Raw genomic sequence first — 21,775 nt, 5'->3', positions numbered from 1 at the left:
ACGTGGGACTCGTTTCTGCTTGTGCGCTCGCCAGCGGAAAACGACCCGGAACCCGCTCGGCGCTAGGGGTCTCCGCAGCCGTCATCGCCGAGCAGCCTGGGCTCGCGACGCCGGCCCCGCCCAGCCGCCGCCGCGGGGCGGGACTTCCGGCGGACACCGGAAGTGCCCTCACCGTCCGCGCGGCGCGTCCGCCTGCTCCTTCCGCCCTTCGCGGGGATTCGGCGTGGCACAGACCGCTACCTCCCCTCCGTTACCCCGGGATTTCGCGCCGACATGGAGCTGCGGGACGGCGAGGTGGAGCCGGCGCCCGCCTCGCTCACCCTGGCTCAGCTCCTGCAGCTGCTCCAGCAGGGCCGCGAGCTCCCGGGCCTGGAGGAACGGCGCATCACGGCGACCCGGGGCCAGCCCACGGCATCCGTGCTCCCGCGGAGGCCCAAGCCCTGGGAGGCCGCGGGCTCTTCCGAGTTGTCGCGCACCGCGGGCCCGGCCCCACAGACCCTGCAGGAACCGCCTCGGAGCAGCCCGGCGGGCTCCTGAGGCTCGAGATCTGGAGAACCTGACCTTGTCCTGCACGGACTTGGCGACACCTGCCACCAATTCATCTTTTCCTGCTTTTGCCCTGACCTGCCTCCGCTGGACCGAGTCCTCCTGGGAACTTCAGTGTGGCCATTCACTCCTGTATTTCTGAGCCGTGAGCTGCAGTTTTAAGAAACCGCCATCATGTATGATCCGTCTATGTAACGGAAGCGACTCCCAGATTTTAATAGTGTTCTCATTTTCAAAACATATGAACAGGCCACTCACGGGTTCGAAGCTGCTGATCTCCTGGCCAGCTTATTCTGTACCAGGACTGAGCTTGGGATCTGAAAGGCATTTGTAAGGAGCTAATAAAGTTTGGTAAAACTTGGTCCTGTAATTTCAATGATACTAATAAAAGTCTCTTAAGTGTTAAGAAAACAAAACATGAGCTGGAAAAAAAAAAAAGAACAAGCCAGGCCGGAGGGTTAGCTCACTCCCAGCACTCTGGAGGCTTAGTAAGGATTACCCAGAGTTCGAGGCCATCCCGAGACTACATACTGAATTCCAGATCAGCCTGGACTACAGTGAGACCCTACCTGGAAAACAAACTGGCTGTCTGGATCCAGCTGGGACTGGTTTGAGGCTAGATTTACAGTAATGGAAAAGCACCTTCTCAGGTCTCCTAAAATAGGCTGCTCTCTGCATAATTATTGAAAACCTAGGCAATGCATCCCAATGTCATAGTTTACTGGCTATAAAATAGGTCCACCTTTTCCCGAAATATAGCTCCATGATTTATTTAGAAGTCTTTATACACTGACACATTTTAAAATAATCCTTTATATAAAATTATAAATTAAGCTGGGCAGGGTGACACATGCCTTTATTCCCAGCACTCCGAATGCAGAGGGAGAATTGCTGAGTTTGAGGCCAGCCTGGTACCGCATAGCAAATTGCAGGTTACCCTGGGCCAAAGGGAGACCCTACCTCGGAACCCTCCCAATTTTTTTTTTTCTCCTAAATTGTTTTAACTACCAGGGAAAACAGAAAGATGGCCCATAAGAGTAGAAACAATGTTCATTTATTTGGGGAGAGGGGAGTCAAACCCACGCCCTCACACACATTAAGCATTAACCTTACCCTTGTACCCTTATTTAGTAAGAATGGGAGTTTATATCCCAGAATGTTGTATGCCCATGAAACACTGCAATACATCATTTTAAAGTAATGTGATTTCACAATGCTCTACAATGCAAGAGGTAAAAATCTACTGCTGGCAGGTTAGCTCTGGAATCAGCAAATTAATTACCTCATAACTGGCATGTTGTATGGCATTGTTAAGCCTCTGAATCCATTTCAGTTGATTTTGAGGCCCCATGAACCAAAATTATAGGAAAACAGTTGTAGCAGACCATTTCCCAGGGCTGTTCAGAAGCCTTGCTGGTGATGCACTACATGGGCATTACTTCCAAGTCCAGAACATGCAAGGACCTAGAAAGCTTGTTTCTTCCTGATGTTTTAAGGGCTCATCAGGGAAACCTGGCAAATCCATCCTGAAGCCCAGAGGGAAACTGGGTGGGCATTTCCTAGGTACAAAAGGTACAGGAAGCAACAGAATATGCCATGCTTTTTCTTCTGAAGCAGAGCCTCACTAGCCCAGGCTGATCTCACTCACAGTGACTCTCCTATACCGCATCCTCCCAAGTGCTGGGATCACACACCACTTAATAGGAAACACTCAAAAATGGAGGGGGGGGGGCAGGGAGAAGAGTAAGAAGCAATGTCCTCACAAAATGCATGAGTCCTCAAAAGGTCTATGAACACCCTCAAGTTTCAGGTAAAAAATTGAGTATATGTATGTTTCCTGGTAAAGGGGTCCTTTCTGTTCTAACTCTTAGCTAGACAAAAAGATTATGTCTGTTGCAGGGTAGGATACAAGTTTCCAGACAGACAGTGTTAAGCTCTAGCAAATGTGAGGACCTTCAAGGCTGACTCTGGAAACCCAGAACATGGACTCCTGGCGCCCAGGACTTGTGTTCGTCTTGGTGCTCAAGCGTACTTCAGATCCTTTAGGACAAGGCCCTGCCGGCCATGGGGTACACACCTGCACTCTCAGCACCTTGGAGGTGAAGGCAGACTGCTCAGGTTCAAGGCAACACGGTAAGACAATGCCCTAGTGCCCCATCCCCAACCAAACACAAAACAGAAAATGAGACTCTGGATTCAAGTATGCTCCAGGTGTGGTCCACTGCTGCAAGGGGAGCCAGCCCTGCACAGTCAGGTTAAATAAGCCCAAGGGCAGGACAACTCCGTCCTCCACAGCACGTGCTGGTAAGAGTCAGTGGCGGCAAATGTGGAAACAATGAACCCTCTCTTTGGAGTTGGGCTGTCACGGCAGGTGTCTGCCATGACCATAAGCTAATCTTCCCCCTGGCCCCTTCCAGTTTTTGAAGGCAGAAAATAATCTTCTCTGAAGATACTTGATCATTCCAAAGACACAGTTCCAACAGATTGTGCTCCCAGATGTTCTAAGGAAGGAAAACAAAACTACATCAATACAAATTAGCTAAGATTTGGCGCTAAGGATAATGACAACAAAAAACAATTTCAATAAGTCAAGATTCTGTCAACAAAATACATAACAATTCTTCCCCCCTGCCCCCAGGTAGGGTCTCACTCTAGCTCAGGCTGACCTGGAATTCACTCTGTAGTCTCAGGGTGACCTCAAACTCATGGCAACATTGAAAAACAACATAAATAAATAAATAAAAACAAAGGTATGTGCCACTATGCCTAGCTTGAAATTATTTCTTTTAATTTTATTATTTATTTACTTGAGAGAGAGATTGAGAAAGAGAGGAGCAGACAGAGGAAGAATGGCCACACTAGAGTCTGTAGCCATTGCAAATAAACTCCAGACACATATGCCATCTTGTGCATCTGGCTTATGTGGGTCTTAGGAAATAGAACCTGGGCCCTTTGGCTTTGTAAGCAAGCTTAATTGCTAAGCCATCTCTACAGTCCTGAAATTAGTTTTTGATGTTATTCCTTCTCCATTTTCAGCTAAGTGGCCACAGTAAACAAAACTTCTCTAGGGTTAGAGAGATGGCTCAGTGATTAAGGCACTTGCCTGCAAGCCTATGGACCCAGGTCCAATTCCTCAGTACCCACGTAAAGCCAGACGCACAAGGTGTTGCATGCATCTGGAGTTTGTCTACAGTAGCTAGAGGCCTTGCCATCCTCATTCTTTCCTTTGCCTCTCTCTCTCTCAAATAAAATAAAGGGTCAGGTATGGTGCCGCACAGGAGGCAGAGATAGTTGGATCACTGTTGAGTTTGAGGCCACCCTGAGACTACATAGTAAGTTCCAGGTCAGCCTGCACTAGAATGAGACCCTCCCCGCCAAAAAAAGAAAAACAGGACTGAAGCCAGATGTGGTGGTGCATGCCTTTACTCCCAGTAGTTGGGAGGCAGAGGTAGGATTGCTGTGAGTTTGAGGCCAGCCTGAGAGCCATAGTGAATCCAGGTCAGCCCAGGCTAAAGTGAAGCTCTACCTTGAAAAACCCCAAAGTAAACAAAACAGGCTGGATAGTGGTTGAGACACTTGCCTACAAAGCCAAAGGACCCAGGTTTAATTCCCCAGTGCCCAGGTAAAGCCAGACACACAAGGTAGTGCATGAATATAGAGTTCATTTGCAGTGGTTAGAGGCCTTGGCATGCCCATTCTCTATCTGCCTCTTTTTCTCTCAAGTAAGTAAGTAAATAAAAAATATATTAAAGCCAAGTGTGGTGGTGCACGCCTTTAATCCCAGCACGCGGGAGGCAGAGGTAGGAGGATCGCTGAGAGTTCGAGGCCACCCTGAGAATACATAGTGAATTCCGGGTCAGCCTGAGCTAGAGTGAGACCCTACCTTAGAAAACAAACAAACAATATATGTAAAAGGACTGGAGAGATGGCTTAGTGGTTAAGGCATTTGCCTGCAAAGCCAAAGGACCTCAGTTTTATTCCCCAGGACCTATATAAGCCAGGGACACAAGGTAGCACATGCATCATGTCCTTTACAGTAGCTGGAGGCCCTGGCATGCCCATTCTCTGTCTGCCTCTTTCTCTTTCTTTTTCAAATAAATAAAATTAATATATGTATATGTTAAAAAAATAGCCTGTAACATATTCATAGCCTCATGTCCTAACGACGTGCTCATACTTCCAAGCAGTCTCCATCAGCTACTAAAACACCAGCATGCTCCTTTCTCCCAGTCTTCAGCTAATGCAAAGAGGACTTTCTGAGGTGCAGGTGACTGTAGCCAAGTCCTGTGCATCCTAGGAGTGTCTCTGCCACTGACCATGACGGGCCACACAGGACTGTTAAGTGACAAAGCATGGCCATCCAAACGGGCCCACAGGGGTTTGCAGCCAGGCTCACCTGGGTCTAGTTCAGCTGGCGGATAAGCTGATTGATGCGCTCACCCCGGTAGCCGGGGGAGCCCATCTCCTTGAGGAATCCCACTCTATTCTTGGTAGCATGACGGGCCACGGAGAGCTGGAAAGGGCGCAAGAACGAGGCAATCCCCTGGAAATGCTTCCCCGGGAAGGCAATTTCATGAATGAGGTCTTCCAGGCAGATGACACCAAATCTCCCTGAGACAGAAGGGCAGATTCCTTTACCACAGAGCCAATACAGTAGAAACTCTTACGTGACAGAAGCGGCTCTGGAATGTTCTGGATCCGTGCTCTGGCTACCAGGACCCTGAAACCACAGCACTCACCCAGATGCTCCTCGATCACCGTGTTGTCTGTCAGCGGGATGGTCTTACTCTTAACCCTCGCTTGCCCACGTTTCAAGATGAGTTCCCGGACAGACTTCAGGTTTGGAAATCTATGTGAGCAGAATAAAGAACCTGGCATTACAATGGCTGCTTGGATTCCCAGGCATGGTCTCACACCCTGCAACTCACACTGTAGCCCAAGATGGCCTCAAACTCACAGCAATCTCCCTGCCTCAGCTTCCCAAGTGCTGGAATTCTACGTGAGTCACCACGGCCAGCCAAGAACACTACTTGTAGGCACTGGCTGCCATTACTTAGCTTCAGGACCAAGTGTGAATTGCACCCAGCTCACTCAGTTTCAGCCTACAGGAACATCCCTTGAACGGTACCGTCAGACTATTCTATCAGCATCACTGGTCCTCCTCCTTTCACCCCCGGCGTCCCAAAGTTCTTGATTTCTCATGACTGGCCACAGCAAAATGTCCCACAGCCACATGAGCCTGGCAAACAACACTCGGCATGCCACCCCATACACTTAGAAACAAGGGAATTCACATGCAAGAACGCACTCACCCCCAAGTCACGTAAGGTTCCACTATACGCAGCATTTTTACGGTTTGGGGGGTGACCCTGACAAAGACACCACTGAACAGTTTCTTCAGACGAAGTCTTGCAATGGTCTTCTGCACCAGCATGCTCACCCCATCGATCCTGAAATGAAGGAAGTCACGCTCTTTTCCAGTCCGTCAGTCTAGCAAGCACTTAACAAAATACATACCAGCCAGGCATGGTGGTGCACCCCTTTAATCCCAGTACTTGGGAGGCAGAGGTAGGAGAATCATTGTAAGTTTGAGGCCACCCTGAGACTACAGAATGAATTCTAGTTCAGCCTGGGCTAGAGTGAGACCCTACCTCAAAAAACAAAAAACCACATACCACTACCCTGGATCCCCAGACACAGACTACACCTTAAAGAGCTCAGTTTAAATAAAAACAAATCATTTTCCTGTGGTATGGAACAATGCTGAAAGTACTGTAGGAAAACACATGGTCCCCAACTGGTGGGATGGGGGACTAAAGGATTACATGTGTCTTTTTTTTTCCCTCAAGGTAGGGTCTCACTCTACCCCAGGCTGACCTGGAATTCACTATATAGTCTCACGGTGGCCTCAAGCTCATGAAGATCCTCCCACCTCTGCCTCCCTAGTGCTGGGATTAAAGGTATGCGCCACCATACCCGGCTCTTACATGTATCTTTTCTAAAAATGTTTATTTATTTCTTCATTTGAGAGAAAGGGAGAAGTAGACAGGTCGGTAGATAGATAGAATGGGAATGAGAATGGGTGCGCCAGTACCTTCAGCCACTGCAAATGAACTTGAGACACTTGCACAGCCTTATGCATCTGGCTTATGTGGGTCCTGGGAATCAAACCTTGGTCCTTAGGTTTTGCAGGCAAACATCTTAACTGCTCAGCATCTATCCAGCCCTCATTATGTATACATACCTAAGAAGCTAGACTGCTTCTGTGGATAGTAAAAGCTATTGCAAATTTTAAGCAAGAGACACTTTGTTTTCTTTTTTTCCTAAAATGGGCATGCCAGGACCTCCAGCCACTGCAACCAAACTCTAGATGCTTGCACCCCCTTATGCATCTGGCTAACGTGGGTGCTGGGGAATCAACCTGGGCCCTTTGGCTTTGCAGGCAAATGCCTTAACTCCTAAGCCATCACTCTAGCCCCCATTTTGTTTTTTAAAATTTTATTTATTTATTTATTTGAGAGCGACAGACACAGAGAGAAAGATAGAGGGAGAGAGAGAGAATGGGCGTGCCAGGGCTTCCAGCCTCTGCAAACGAACTCCAGACACATGGACCCCTTTGTGCATCTGGCTAACGTGGGACCTGGGGGACCGAGCCTCAAACCGGGGTCCTTAGGCTTCACAGGCAAGCGCTTAACCGCTAAGCCATCTCTCCAGCCCCCCATTTCGTTTTTTATTTCTTTTTCAAGGAAGAGTTTCACTCTAGCCCAAACTGACCTGAAATTCACTATGTAGTCTCAGGGTGGCCTGGAACTCACGGCAAACCTCCTACCTCAGCCTCCCAAGTGCTGGGATTAAAGGCGTGCACCACCCGGCCTTCTTTTTTTGGAAGTAGGGTTTTGCTCTAGCTCAGGCAGAGCTAAGAGGATTACTATGAATGGGAGGCCATCCTGAGACTGCATAGTGAATTCCGGGTCAGCCTGAACTACAGTGAGATACTACCTCAAAAAACACAGCAAACAAGCAAGCAAAACTAATGCAAGAGTCGAGGAAAGGGCTGGGAAGATTACTGAGGGGTTAAAAGCACTTGCTTGCAAAGCCTGACTGATGGGCCAGGTTCAATTCCCCAGTACCTACTTAAATAAAAACAAAAACAAATAATAAACCTTTTTTTTCCCCCCTTTTCAAGGTAGGGTCTCACTCTAGCTCAGGCTTACCTGGAACTCACTATGTAGTCTCAGGGTAGCTTCGAACTCATGGCGATCCACCTACCTCTGCCTTCCGAGTGCTGGGATTAAAGGTGTGCACCACCACGCCCGACTTAAACCATTTTTTAAGTTATTTATTTATTTGAGAGTGACAGACACAGAGAGAAAGACAGATAGAGGGAGAGAGAGAGAATGGGTGCGCCAGGGCTTCCAGCCACTGCAAACGAACTCCAGATGCTTGCGCCCCCTTGTGCTTCTGGCTAACGTGGGACCTGGGGAATCGAGCCTCGAACCGGGGTCCTTAGGCTTCACAGGCAAGCGCTTAACCGCTAAGCCATCTCTCCAGCCCCATTTTTTTTTTTTAATTGAGTTCAGGGGATGGAGTGATGGCTTAGCAGTTACGGCATTCACCTGCAAAGCCAATGGACCTAGGTTCGATTCCCCAGGATCCACATTAGCCACATGCACAAGGAGGTGCTTGCATCTGGAGTCCATTTGCAGTGGCTGGAGGCCCTGGCACACCCATTCTATCTCACTCTCTCCCACTTTCTCTGTCAAATATAAATAAATAAAAATAAAATATGTTTTAAAAAACTGAGTTTAGGGTTGAAGAGATTGCTTAGTGGTTAAGGTGCTTGCCTGGGAAGCCTAAGAATGCATGTTTGAATCTCCAGGTCTCATGTAAGCCAGATGTACAGTGACACAGCATGCGATGTCACACATTCACACAGGGGTGCGCATGTGTCTGGAGTTCATTTACAGTGCCTGAAAGACCCTGGTGCACCCATTCTCTCTCTGCCTCTTTCTCTCAAAAATAAATAATAAGGGCTGGAGAGATGGCTTAGCGGTTAAGCGCTTGCCTGTGAAGCCTAAGGACCCCGGTTCAAGGCTCGGTTCCCCAGGTCCCACATTAGCCAGATGCACAAGGGGGCGCACGCGTCTGGAGTTCGTTTGCAGAGGCTGGAAGTCCTGGCGCGCCCATTCTCTCTCTCCCTCTATCTGTCTTTCTCTCTATGTCTGTCTCTCTCAAATAAATAAAATAAAAAATTTAAAAAAAAAATAAATAATAGTAAAAATATCGAGTCCAGCACTGCTGAGAGCTTGAGGCCACCCTGAGAGGACATAGCGAATAGGTCAGCCTAGGCTACAGTGAGACACTACCTTGAAATCCCCTCCCCCGCAAAAAATCAAACAGAAACATGTAATTTTATGTGAGGATAGGGACAGGTAAGGAAAGTACAGGTGGAAATTTCTTCCAGCACTGAACATGCTCCACCAATCTGGTTCTACTTCCTTTAAAGGTGCCTCAAGCCCTCCATCCTGGAACCTGGCACACAAACCTAGAAAGCCCACACTGGTGAACTCTTCAGGTTTCTTATGGTCTCAGATTGAAGTTTTTGCTTTATTTTATTTTGGTTTTTTGAGGTAGGGTCTCATTCTAGCTCAAGCTGACCTGGAATTCATGTGTGGTCTCAGGGTAGCCTTGAACTCATGGCAATCCTACCTCTGCCTCCTAAGTGCTGGGATAAAAGGTGTGTGCCACCACACCCGGCTCTGAATTTATTTTATCTACTGTGCTCAACTCTGAATCTCTAGCACAATTAGTGGCTTAGGTCTTACTATCTCTGATCTTCCTAGAAGCTAAAACAGGGCTGGGGAGATGGGTCACTGGTTAAATGCACCCGCCCAGCAAAGCTGGTCAGCCCAGGTTCTATTCTCCAGCAACCATGTAAAGCCAGATGCAAATAGTGGCTCAGGCATCTGGCATTCATTAGCATCACCAAGACACCAAGTGCACGCGCGCGCGCACACACACACACAAATAAAAATAAAAGAAATAACGGTAAATCAACAGTTCACCCACAGCTCAGGGAATCTGAAGAGCCATTATCACTCTACCTTTCGATGCGTACAACAAAGGCTAAGGAATGTTTGTCAGGCACTTCCAAAGCTCGAGGCTTCACGTCCAGTCGTCGCACGCGCACCTTGTCCCGCTGCTGCCGCCAAGAATCATGAACGAACGATTCCAGTCGTTTAAACCTGAGCTCCTTCCCCTTCCTCTACAACAGAGGAGATGGACTGTCATCACCACTTTACGCCCACACTCATCTTTACCTCCACACCACCATTCATAAGCCACTAATAAATAACGGTTTACTTCCTCCTACATTGGGTACAGTGGGAAAATAAACATACTATCACTGTTACATGTAAGGGAAACCCAAGGAAAGTTGAAGCTGAGAAAACTTGGAAATCATCGAGAAAAGTTCATGCCAAACAAAAGAAAATTAATCCCAGCACTCGGGAGGCCAAGTTAGGAGGATCATTGTGAGTTCAAAGCCAGACACTACATAGTGAATTGCAGGTCGGCCTGGGTAGAGAAAGGCCCTATCTCAAAAACAAAAAGTTTCAAAGGGGATAGTGGGGGGGTGGGTGGGGGATATTACCATGGGATATTTTTTATGATCATGGAAGCTGTTAATAAAAAAAAAAGAAAAAACAACACATTTACCTCGGGGGGAGGGGGGACCCTGCAGAGCCACGTGTGGTTGTGAATGCCTTTAATACCAGTACTCGGGAGGTAGAGGTAGAAGGATCACTGTGAGTTCAAGGCTGCTCTGAGACTACATAGTGAATTCAAGTTCAGCCTGGGCTTGAGCAAGATCCTACACTTAGGGGGAAAAAAAACAAAAACAGGTTTTGTTTTGTTATCTGTCATATTTCCTCTCTCATAACTAAATACAAATCCAGAAAACATCTTAAGCTCTGTTTTAGCATTTGGCCACAGTGCTGAGACAAGTGTTTGGTAAAATGAAGACATGAACCATATACCAGGTTTATGGGAATGAGAGCAGATAAGACTTAAAAGATACCACATCTCATTTAACACTGGATAAAGCTCACCCATTAAGACCCTAAAAGCACCCCCTCCTTTGCTTCCTGGGATTCTTACCTCTCTCTTTGCCAGGAGAGCCTGCTTTGCCTGGGTGGCTTTGAGGGCTTGGTAAGCCTTCCTCTTTTTCAGGAGATTTTCTGGAACCAAAGGGATCTTTTTTCTTTCCCTGGCACATAAACACACACATGGTAACATGCAGGAAACAAACATTTCAAATCTTAAGACTTCAGGGAACGCTGCTGTCTTCAGATTCCTGAGGACGGAGAAACTTATGGTTTCTCATCAGTTTTCAAAATGGAACTTTTTGGGCAGGAGAGATGGCTTAGCAGTTACGGCGTTTGCCTGCAAAGCCAAAGAACCTCGGTTTGATTCCCTAGGACCCGAGTGAACCAGAAGCACAAGGTAGTGCAAGCGTCTGTAGTTCGTCTGCAGTGGCTGGAGAGCCTGGTGCGCCCATTCTCTCTCTCACTCTGTGTCTGCCTCTCTCTCATGCTCTTTCAAATAAATAGGTAAAAATACTTTTAAAAAATGTAACCCTTTAAACAGTCACTCGTTCCCCAAAGCCCTTAAAACACACGAAACCTTTGTTCTGTGGGGTATGTTCTTATTTCAATACTTTTAGTCCCAGTTTTAGTGTATTTTAAAAATTTATTTATGAGCGAGAGAGAGAATGGGCGCGCCAGGGCCTCAAGCCATTGCAAACAAAGTCCAGATGCTTGCGCCATCATGTGCATCTGGCTGACGTGGAATCTGGAGAATCGAACCTGGATCCTTAGGCTTCTCGGGCAATCGCCTTAAACCGCTAAGCCATCTCTCCAGCCCAACTCCCAGGTTTTTCATAGACACTGGAGGCGAAGAAATTCCAGTAAAAGTCATTGCAGATCCACAAACGGGGAGTATCCTTAGGTGAGCTAGGCGAATTTATCTCTTACTCTCCAGCCACCCTCGCCCTCTGACCCTGTCTCTCCACCCCGCTGCCGGACAGTCCATCTCGGCCGCTCCAGGTAACCGCGGCCCGCGCCGTTCACCCCAGGCCCTACAGCATCTGCATCCCCACCTCTCCCCGGTGCGATCTGGAACCACCCTCTTCTTTTCCCTTTCCTCAGCCATAACCTTCCCTACCACCAAAGCATAAGACACCAAGGATGGCATCGGATACCCAAGGCTCCACGCCAAGTCTCAGAGGCCCGACACTCACTCTTGCTCCGCCATCTTTCCCGCGTTAGAGCTACTGCGCATGCGCGCCGAGAGAACGAGCGGACGCACTCTACGCCCCCTGGACCATAGAGACGTCCGTTCTAGCGCACGCTGGAGGACCCGGCCGGTGGCTCTCTTTCTTTCTTTTTCTTTTTGGAGGTAGGGTCTCACTCTAGCCCAGGCTGACCTGGAATTCACTGTGTACTTAACCTTCCATTTTCTTTTCTTTTCTTTCTCTCTTTCTCTTTCCCTCTTTCCTTCCTTCCTTTCTTTCTTTCTTTCTTTCTTTCTTTCTTTCTTTCTTTCTTTCTTTCTTTCTTTCTTTCTTTTTCTTTTTGGAGGTAGGGTCTCACTCTAGCCCAGGCTGACCTGGAATTCACTATGGAGTCTCAGGGTGGCCTCGAACTCATGGCGATCCTATCTCTGCCTCCCGAGTGCTGGGATTAAAGGCGTGCGCCACCATGCCCGGCTCCATTTTCTTTTCTTTTTTTCCAGATAGGGTTTCACTCTAGCCCAGGCTGACCTGGAATTCACTATGTAGTCTCAGAATGGCCTCAAACTTATGGCAATTCTCCAACCTCTGCCTCTCTAAGTGCTGGAATTAAAGGTGTGTACCACCATGCCCTGCTAGCCTTCCATTTTCTTCTTACCTGTATACTCTTCCGAGTGTTTTGATGACAGGTATCTGCCATGAGAATAGGCTAATGACTGCATGTTTTTTTTCAAGGTAGGGTCTTTAGGATTAATGTAAATTCAAGGCCAGCCTGGGACTACAGAGTTCCAGGTCAGCCTAGGCTAGAGTGAGACCCTACTTCAAAAAAGTTAGTTACTAAAAAATAATATAGGTGCTGGAGAGATTGCTTAGTGGTTAAGGTACTTGCCAGTAAAGCCTAAGAACCCAGGTTCAATTGCCTAGTACCCATGTAAGCCAGATGCACAAGATGATTCATGCATCTGGAGTTAATTTGCAGTGGTTAGCAACCCTGGCGTGTCCATTCTCTCTACCTGTCTCTTCCTCTCTTTCAAATAAATAAATAAATAAATAAATAAATAAAATATTTCAAAAGAAAATACACACATACATAAATATAATTTTGGCTGGGCATAGTGGCGAATGCCTTTAATCCCAGCAGCACTGGGGAGGCAGAGATAGGAGGATTGCACTAAATTTGAGGCCACCCTGAGATTACCTAGTGAATTCCAGATCAACCTGGGCTAAAGTGAGAACCTACTTGAAAAACCAAAACAGCAGGGCGTGGTGGCACATGTCTTTAATCCTAGCACTCAGGAGGCAGAGGTAAATTTGAGGCCACCCTGGGGCTACATAGTGAATTTCAGGTCAGCTTGGACTAGAGTGAGACCCTACCTCGAAAAAAAAAACAAAACCAAAACAAAATAAACAAAATAACCCTACCAAAACCAAAAAGCAAAGCAAAACAAAAAAATATTGGAGCTGGATATAGTGGCACACGCCTTTAATCCCAGCACTTGAGAGGCAGAGGTAGGATTGTTATAAATTCGTGACCAGCCTGAGACTACATAATGAATTCCAGGTTAGCCTGAGCTAGAGTGAGACTCTACCTTGAAAAAAAAAAATTAGCTGGAGATAGCCCACTGGATAGGGCAGTTGCTTGTGAAGCCTTATGTTTTTTGTGTTTTGTTTTTTCCCTGAAGTAGAGTCTCAGGCTGACCTGGAATTAACTATGTAGTCTCAGGGTGGCCTTGAACTCACCATGATCCTCCTACCTCTGCTTCCCGAGTGCTGGGATTAAAGGTGTGTGCCACCACGCCTGGTAAACCTTATGGTTTTGGCTTGATTCCCCATTACCCATGTAAAGCCAAATGCACAAAGTGGCGCACATGTGTGGAGTTTGTTTGAAGTAGAATAGGCCCTAGTGAATCCATTTTCTCTCCCCTTGCAACTAAGTAAAATATAGCTGTGCATGATGGCACATACATTTAATCCCAGCACTTTGGAGGCAGAGGTAGGAGGATCACCAAGGCCCCCTGAAACCACATAGTGAATTCCAGGTCAGCCTGGACTAGTGTAAGTTGCTACCTCGGAAAAAAAAAAGAAAAAGAAAAAGAAAGTAGTCCAAGCATCTGGCATTCATCTGCAGTGACAAGAGACCCTGCCCACCCAAACCACACCACATGTGTAATAACTTTAGAATAACTTTTAATTTAATTGGCAGATAGAGAGACTGGGTATACCAGGGTCTTCAACTGCTGCAAATAAACTCCCGAAACATGCACCACTTTGTGCATCTGGTTTATGTGGGTCCTGAGGAATTGACCCTGGGTCCTTTGGCTTTGCAGGCAAACACCTTAACTGCTAAGCCAGAACCCCACCAGACAACAAATAATTTTAAAAAGTTTTTGTTTTCGAGAGCCTCACTCTAGCAGAGGCTGATCTGAAATTCACTATGTAGTCTCAAGGTGGCATTAAACTCATGTTGATTCTCCTATCTCTGCCTCCTGCGTGATGGGATTAAAGGTGTGTGCCACCATGCCCAACATTTTTTTTTTTTTTTTGAGATAGGGTCTTGTTCTACTTCAAGCTAACCTGGCATTCACTATGTAGTCTCAGGGTGGCCTCTATCTATGGCTAAAAAAAGGTCGACGCTGCTGTACTAACAAGGGAGGAGGAATTTCAGTTACTGACTTCCAGCTGAATGAGACTGTAGATGTCAGGTTTCAGGAAATGGTTTCCTGTACCAGCAGATGGTGCTGTGAACATACTTTTTTTTCCCAAGGCAACGCCACCACTGCACCAGAGGAAAAGATGGAAGTTTGTTTTCAGGCAACAAATTACCAACTATTAAACTGGGCATGGAGGTACACGCTTTTAATCCCAGCACATGGGAGGCAGAGGAAGCAGGATCGCCGTGGGCTCAACGTCAGCCTGGAGCTAGAGTGAGTTCCAGGTAGCTTGGGCTAAATAAAGTGAGATCCTACTTCAAAACCCCTTGCACCCCCCCCAAGAAAATTACCACCTGAAATCATGTTTACTGAATACTGACTGCATGTCCTAGCACTGGGAAAGACACTAGATTCTAATTTTGCCAGGGGTGGTGGTGCACGCCTTTAATCCCAGCACTTGGGAGGAAGAGGTAGAAGGATATCTGTGAGTTGGAGGCCAGCCTATGACTACCAAAAAAAAAAAAAAAGAAGAAGGCTGGAGAGATGTCTTAGAGGTCAAGGCACTTGGCTGCAAAGCCTAAAGACCCAGGTTTGATTCTTCTATACCCATGTAAACCAGAGGTACAAGATTCCGCACGTGTCTGGAGTCCAAATGCAGAGGCTCAAAACCCTGGTGCACCCATTCTCTCTTTCCCTTTCTCTGAAAAAAAAAACAACAACAAAAAGATTCTGAGGGCTGGAGAGATGGCTTAGCAGTTAAAGCACTTGCCTGCAAAGCCAAAGAACCCAGGTTCAATTCCCCAGTACCCACATAAGCCAGATGCATAAGGTGGTGCATGCATCTGGAGTTCATTTGCAGCAGCTAAACGCCCTGGCACACTCATTCTCTCTCTGCCTGCCTCTTCCTCTCTCAAATAAATAAATTTAAAAAATAATAAAGATTGTGATTTTCCTTTTTTTTTCTGAGGTAAAGTCTCATTTTACTCAGGCTGACCTGGAATTCACTATGTAGTTTCAGGGTGGCCTCGAACTCATGACGATCCTCCTACCTCTTGCCTCCTGAGTGTTAAAGGCATGTGCTACCACACCTGACTAGTAATATTTATTTTTATATTTCCAGAGAGAGAGAGAGAATGTGTGCGGCAGGGCCTCTTGCCACTACATATAGACTCCAGATACATTCCAGATACATGTATCACTTTGAGCATCTGGCTTTATGTGGATACTGGGGAGGAATCAAACCCAGGCTAGCAGGTTTTGCAAACAAGCACCTTTAACCATTAAGCAATCTCTCCTGCTCCTGCGGCAATAATCTTGACAGAATATTCATACTTCAGAATACTTTTTTGGTGGGGGAAGAGTGCAGGGGATGAAATCAAGGGCCTCACTTACTAGTCAAGCAAGCACCCTTCCTTTGTGAGCTGTACCCACAGGCCCCAGAACCCACCTTACACTGTAAATGTGTTCCTACCTTTTGTATGTACCAAACCAGATCTCTCCACTTACAAAAAACAAACAAACAACAACAACAACAAAGATCCTTTATCCTAGCCGGGCGTGGTGGCTCATGCCTTTAATCCCAGCACTCGGGAGGTAGAGGTAGGAGGATCTCCGTGAGTTCGAGGCCACCCTGAGACTCTGTAGTGAATTCCAGGCCAGCCTGGTCTAGAATGAAATCCTACCTTGAAAAACAAAAAAACAAAACAAAAAAACCTTTATCTTCATTCCTGAAGAAAAATTATTGATTTTTCCCCGCTGAGACATAACTCAGGGAACTGTACCAACATCCAAGGCCCTTGTAGCCCTTGACCAAGTGGCAGTCCAGTTTTTTTTGGGGGTGGGGGTTCACCATAGGGTCTCACTTTAGCCCAGGCTGACCTGGAATTCACTATGTAGTCTTAGGTCGGCCTCAAACTCACAGTGATCCTCCTACCTTGGCCTCCCGAGTGCTGGAATTAAAGGCGTGCGCCACCATGCCTGGCTACCATCTTCCTTCCTCAGCTAAGGACCCGCTGACAGGAGTAAGCAAGGAGGCCTGATGCTTACATAACTAAACCTCATTGATCAATTCTGTTTGAATGGCTACTTTCTGGCAATGGTGAAAGGAGCGAAACAGAACTCCCACCAAAGGAACACTTAAACTTTTTTTTTTTCCCCCTCGGGAAAGCAGCCATGCCTGGTTGCAAAATCAAGACAATCACAGTTTCACATTTTCCCAAATCTTTGGCTGTATTGCAATGGTTGTTTCATTTTGTAATCTCCAACTAAACATTTCCTAACCATGGATTAACAATATAGTTACTGACTGGTTTCTTTTAACAGTATTTATCCAACATAACAAAATAAACTGCAATTTGTTATACTTTTTTTTTTTACAAAACATTTTATAAATATTTTTACAAAATGTATACAAAGCAATTTCAAGTGAGACATACTTTACAAATGAAGGTATTTAAGCAAATAAAGCCCACACCACACTGACAGTGAGTACGCGCCCTCTTTTAAGTCAGGTCAGTCTGTAAGGCCTCCCTAATCTAACAGAGTCTACTAAATTCTTCGGAGCTAAAATATTTCTTTCTTTTTTTTTTTTTTTTTCGTAATTGCCAGTTTAAAATTTGCTTTATCTTTAGGCAGTACTTAAGGACACAGAAAATCAAATGCGTAATAACAAATTCACACTTTTCCACAACAACAAACAGAAAAAAAAAAGAAAAATGATTTTTGTTACTGAGTACAAGCAGTTCTAAAACTTAACTAATTAACCTGAACAACTGAATGTTGGCCACCAAGGCTGAGCTCTCTCACCCTTCGCCAGAGGGAGCTCGATATGTGAGTTATGACCCATGTGTGTGGAACTTAATCACAGGAGTAAAATACATTTTATAATCTTCATTTGTCATTATCTAGAATCTTCCCTCCATAAAAAGTAAACTTACATACAAGGACACGAAAATTTACAAGTTTCATTTTGGTACGTTAGGCTCTCCATCTGTGGGACAAATATCAGGGCTTAACCTCCCTGTAAAATGGCATTTAAAAAAGTGAGGATTGGGGTAGCAAAGCAGGAGGGGCGGAAAGAGGGGACAAATGTCCATGAAACTTCTTGTCTCTTAAGAATTCCACTGATTCACAATAATTAATCTAATTCATTAGCGGCCTTGTAAAGGCTTTGGGGGACTGTCTTGAATTAGGGAAGTGCAAGTCTACAAGACGAACCTGTGAAATCCAAGAGTCCAAGGCAGCCTGTTAACCCAGGGCTGCCCAACCAGAAAGTTCCAACTGGCAATACCAACTCATCTTGTTAACTAACATGTTATCATACAGGGAGAAGGGGAAGTCTGTGACTTTGAAAAATTGGCACAGATAAGGAAAAAATGGTAACCCTAAAATGGCCCGATTTTCCTTGGTCGGGGTGTGGGCTTGGGAGAAGGTGCACTGCTCTCATGAATCAGGCTGGGTGTCTCTGTGCAGTGGGACACAGCGACAGGGAGGGTACAGGTTATCTGTTTCTTTCTTTCTTTTTGGAGTCAGGGTCTCACAGTGTAGCCCAAGCCGGCCTCAAACTTGTGATCCTCCTGTCTCAGCCTCCCGAGTGCTGGGATTACAGGTGTGTACTTGGCTTGTTACTGTTTTCTTTCTTTCTTTTTTAATTTGGATGCCTTCCTTTCCACTGTGGGCCAATCTAGAAAAGAAATGCTCAGTGGCATGACAATGAGGGTCACCCCATTCTGGGGGCACATGGAAGAAGTGGAGATCCACCAGTGCATCTCCACAGCCAGGATGAACAGAGTGAGTGTGCATCATGAAACCGGAATGGTGGCAGGATCCCACCAGCTCAGAGAAGCGTGCAGGTGGGATGAAAGGCACGTGCGCATACACGTGCACACACACACACCACCACTATGTGGCTTTTCCAGTGATGGTTACTGTGACACTGAGAACGACAGGAGCAACAGAAATGCCATGAACCGCGAAAGGTACACAAGCAAGGGAAGGGGGAGCGCTCCCTGAAAAGAAACATAAATAAATAGAACAGTAAGTCATGTTCACTAAGGTGAGCTTGGGCCAAACACACCCGGGAGGAGGGCACATCCTTTGGCTCTCACGTGGGCTCCTGCGTCTCAGCTGTTTCCCCTAGTCGTTGGCTGGCTCCTTACCTTTGGTTTGTCTGTGTTTTGGTAATGACTGCTGCCAGGGGTGACTACTGTTCTCAGACAACAAGACGTTCATGAACAAGGCCAAAGTCTCCTTAAAAAGTTTAAATTAAAAGTTACCACATAGTTTTCAAGTGAAAGTGCTTTTGACGCTTGGCTTTTTGTTGAGGGAGAGGGTGTGAAGAAGGCTAAGCAAATACCCAGCAGTGACCGAGAACACAGTGTTTGGTGATTACGCCCAATCATATAATGCAAAACTCCGCTCTGTTCTCAGTAGTTAACATATATACGCTTTTACATATATACACATTTTAATCCTTGTGGCTCAATCCAGCCCCCCTTGCACACTGTGCCTTTCAACTAACTGGTTTTCGTTTTTCTTTATTTAGCTTGGTGAAACTATTTCAAGTTATGCTCTTGCAACAAAGAACAGAGCATTCCCTAGACAAAAATTCAACATGGAAATGTTGAAGAGCATGAGGTTTGCTCCAGCAGCATCAGAAAGCACTTGGATATTCAAGAGGAAAGGCCTGCAGATGCCCTGCTTAGGAGCCACTGGCTTCTCAAAGGGCCTTGGGGTCCCAGGCAGAGGGGCCAGCTACACTACTCAGGGCAGGAAGGAATCACGTGGTCTTCCCTTAACAACTCCCCCCCACAAAAAAAAAACAATCCAAAAACAAGATAAAACCAACAAAAAAAAAAAAAAAAAAAAAGAAAGAAAGAAAACACTATTTTGGAGCTGCAGTGAGATACTTTAAAAAGTAGCTTCTATTAGTCCCGTTTGATTTTTTCTTTAATAAAGTCTATTCTTTTCAAGTGACTTAATGATTGTCAAAATTTTACCCAGGGCCAAGTGTACTGCGTTCTCACTGAGTGAGCGTTAAAGAAAACACGCAAACAGAACAAGGACGACGAGGAGGGCCATAAGCACTTTCCCAGCGCGCGCGGCGCGGGGCCGGTCGGACAAGGACCGGTCACGGAGGATCTCCCGGTGAGCGCCGAGTATTGCTCTTAAACGACGACCAGGGCTGGGCTTAGAAAGAACGACCTGTGCGAAGGACCAAGCGGGTGAGGCAGGCGACCGTCCGTTTGCTTGTGCGGGAGGATGGGGCGGGCGGGCGGCTATTAACACTCGAGGATACTATTTACAGCGGCTTCCAGGATCGAGTCCGTCTCCACCACGCCTTCGCTGTGGTCCGGGATGAACTTCTCCAGGCAGTTCTCCTGCGGCGCGGCCATGGCCATGGGCGAGAAGTTGGGGAAGTCCAGCTCCACCGAGCCGCTCCCGGCCGGGTCGCTGGGCGGCCGCCCGGCCTTCTTCAGTTCCAGAATGTTCTTGAACGTGCTCTCCAGGCTGCGGCCGAGCTGGAGGTCGGGCTGCGGCTCGCCCGACCCCTTCATGACGTCCGTGTGCAAAACCTCGCTCTTTGGAGAGCCGCGCGCCGCGAAGGGCTCGTCGGGGTGCGAGTTGCCCAGGCCGCCGCCAGCGCCGCGCCCCTCGGGGTCGGGCCGCGCCGGGGCCCTGCGGGGACCCGCACCCGGCGACGGCGCCCGCGCGCCCGCCCTGGGCTCCCGCCGGCCGCCCTTCTCCTCGGGCGCGCCCCGGTACTTGTCGAGTTTCGGGGTTCTGCCCAGGCAGTCCGGGGCCGGCGCGGAGATGCTGCCCTCCGCGGAGACCACGACGTGATTAGGCACTGCAGGAAACGGGTCGCGCGCGGCCTCGGCCAGGCCCGGCTTGCCTCGGTCTCTGCTGGGGCCCGTGGGCGCCGAGGGGACGGAGCTGGCTGTCTTGCTGCCCGGCTGGTCGCTCCGGTCACACGGGGTGTCCTGCGCAGTTTCGCCGGGTTTGAAGGAACAACAGAAATCTGCCTGAAAACCCTCTGGAACGAGGATTAGAAAGGACGTTTAATGACAGCGTAGGCAAGTGCCAAGGGCGAGCAGAGTCCCGCCCCTGCCCTCTGTAGCCACACATACCTGCAAGCCAGCCCTCCCCCCCATGCAAATATACAAATAAAATTCAACAAAACAGAAACAAACCAAACCAAAATGGTCTGGAGAGATGGCTCTACAGTTAACGTGCTTGCTTGCAAAGCCTAAGGACCTGAGTTTGATACCCCAGTACCCACTTAAAACCAGATGCACTAAGTGGTGATATGTCTAGAGTTCCTCGGCAGTGGCTGAAGGCCCTGGTACACATACTCTGTGTCTGTCTCCGTCTCTCTCGCTCTGATAAATATTTAAAAAGTGAAAAGAGGATTCTGAGATGGAGAGATGCCTTTTGCAGGTCGGGGTTGGATTTTCTAGTACCCACATAAAACCAGATGCACAAAGTGGCATATGCATCTGGAGTTATTGGTAGAGGGAAGAAACTCTGCTGTGACTCATTTTCTCTCATAAATAAATATACACATACATGGCTTGTAAAAACAGAATTCCCTCCAATAGTCATTATTTGTGCAGCATTTAGACAGGAGGCTGCAGCACAGGCCCTGCATTTGTGGCACTCAGGACTGAGGTATCTGTGACAAAGTGGCAAGGTTTATGACAAGCTGCCTCATCAAAGGCAAGAGGGCCAGGCATGGGGTGCACCCTTTAATCCCAGCACTTGGGATGCAGAGGTAGGAGGATCACTGTGAGTTCAAGGCCACCTGAGAGTACATAGTAAATTCCAGGTCAGGCTGGACTAGAGTGAAACCCTACCTTGAAAAATCAAAAGAAAAAGAAAAAAGGCAAGAGGCATGGTGACGCACGCCTTTAATCCTACCACTTGGGAGGCAGAGGTAGGAGGACTGCCATGAGTTCAAGGCCACCCTGAGACTACATAGTGAATTCCAGGTCAGCCTGGGCTAGAGTGAGACGCTACCTAGGGGGAAAAAAAAAAAAAAGGAGCTGGGTGCTTGCCTTTAATTCCACCACTTGGGAGGCAGAGGATGGCCATGAGTTCAAGGCTAACCAGAGACTACATAGCAAATTTTAGGTCTAGAATGAGACCCTACCTCACCTTGAAAAACAAAAAAACAAACAGGGAACCAGCATCGTGGTTCTCACCACAGGCTGAGTCAGGAGAATCACTGAGTTTGAGGCCACCCTGAGAGACTGCATAGTGAGTTCCAGGTCAGTCTGGGCTAAAGTGA

At 47.3% G+C, this 21,775-nt stretch overlaps 3 protein-coding genes across 5 annotated transcripts in view; 1 reads left to right on the top strand and 2 right to left on the bottom strand.

Moving 5' to 3' along the window:
• The first annotated feature begins 204 nt into the window (after positions 1 to 204).
• Positions 205 to 907, top strand: C8H6orf226 (chromosome 8 C6orf226 homolog). Its single transcript, XM_045157467.1, has one exon. The coding sequence runs from the start codon at positions 274 to 276 to the stop codon at positions 535 to 537; it is 264 nt and encodes an 87-aa protein (XP_045013402.1). The 5' UTR covers positions 205 to 273; the 3' UTR covers positions 538 to 907.
• A 677-nt stretch (positions 908 to 1,584) lies between these two features.
• Rpl7l1 (ribosomal protein L7 like 1) lies at positions 1,585 to 11,897 on the bottom strand. The gene is made up of 7 exons (XM_004649497.2): positions 11,846 to 11,897; positions 10,705 to 10,813; positions 9,651 to 9,811; positions 5,859 to 5,996; positions 5,286 to 5,395; positions 4,943 to 5,157; positions 1,585 to 3,047 (listed from the first exon to the last, which is right to left on the bottom strand). Exons 1-6 carry the CDS (start codon positions 11,884 to 11,886, stop codon positions 4,949 to 4,951), a joined length of 768 nt encoding a protein of 255 aa, XP_004649554.2. The 5' UTR covers positions 11,887 to 11,897; the 3' UTR covers positions 1,585 to 3,047; positions 4,943 to 4,948.
• A 7,462-nt stretch (positions 11,898 to 19,359) lies between these two features.
• Bicral (BICRA like chromatin remodeling complex associated protein) overlaps positions 19,360 to 21,775 on the bottom strand; it is a 65,294-nt gene continuing 62,878 nt past the window's right edge. For all 3 annotated transcript variants that reach the window (XM_045156366.1, XM_045156365.1, XM_045156367.1), the window contains one exon: positions 19,360 to 20,521. In XM_045156366.1, the coding sequence (XP_045012301.1) occupies positions 19,767 to 20,521 (755 nt within the window). In that variant the 3' untranslated portion in view covers positions 19,360 to 19,766. The remainder of the gene's footprint in view (positions 20,522 to 21,775) is intronic.

The sequence above is a fragment of the Jaculus jaculus genome, chromosome 8, assembly GCF_020740685.1.
Source record: "Jaculus jaculus isolate mJacJac1 chromosome 8, mJacJac1.mat.Y.cur, whole genome shotgun sequence".
NCBI classification, from domain to species: domain Eukaryota; kingdom Metazoa; phylum Chordata; class Mammalia; order Rodentia; family Dipodidae; genus Jaculus; species Jaculus jaculus.
This window is presented reverse-complemented; position numbering and strand designations above follow the sequence as displayed.

Excerpts from the sequence above, each read along its gene's own strand:
- Rpl7l1 (XM_004649497.2), bottom strand. The coding sequence starts at position 11,886 with ATGCGCAGTAGCTCTAACGCGGGAAAGATGGCGGAGCAAGA. Across the intron at positions 5,396-5,858 it reads GAACCTTACGTGACTTGGGG|ATTTCCAAACCTGAAGTCTG; the intron begins GTGAGTGCGTTC and ends CTGCTCACATAG. Across the intron at positions 5,158-5,285 it reads GGTGATCGAGGAGCATCTGG|GGAGATTTGGTGTCATCTGC; the intron begins GTGAGTGCTGTG and ends CTTCTGTCTCAG.
- C8H6orf226 (XM_045157467.1), top strand. The coding sequence starts at position 274 with ATGGAGCTGCGGGACGGCGAGGTGGAGCCGGCGCCCGCCTCGCTCACC.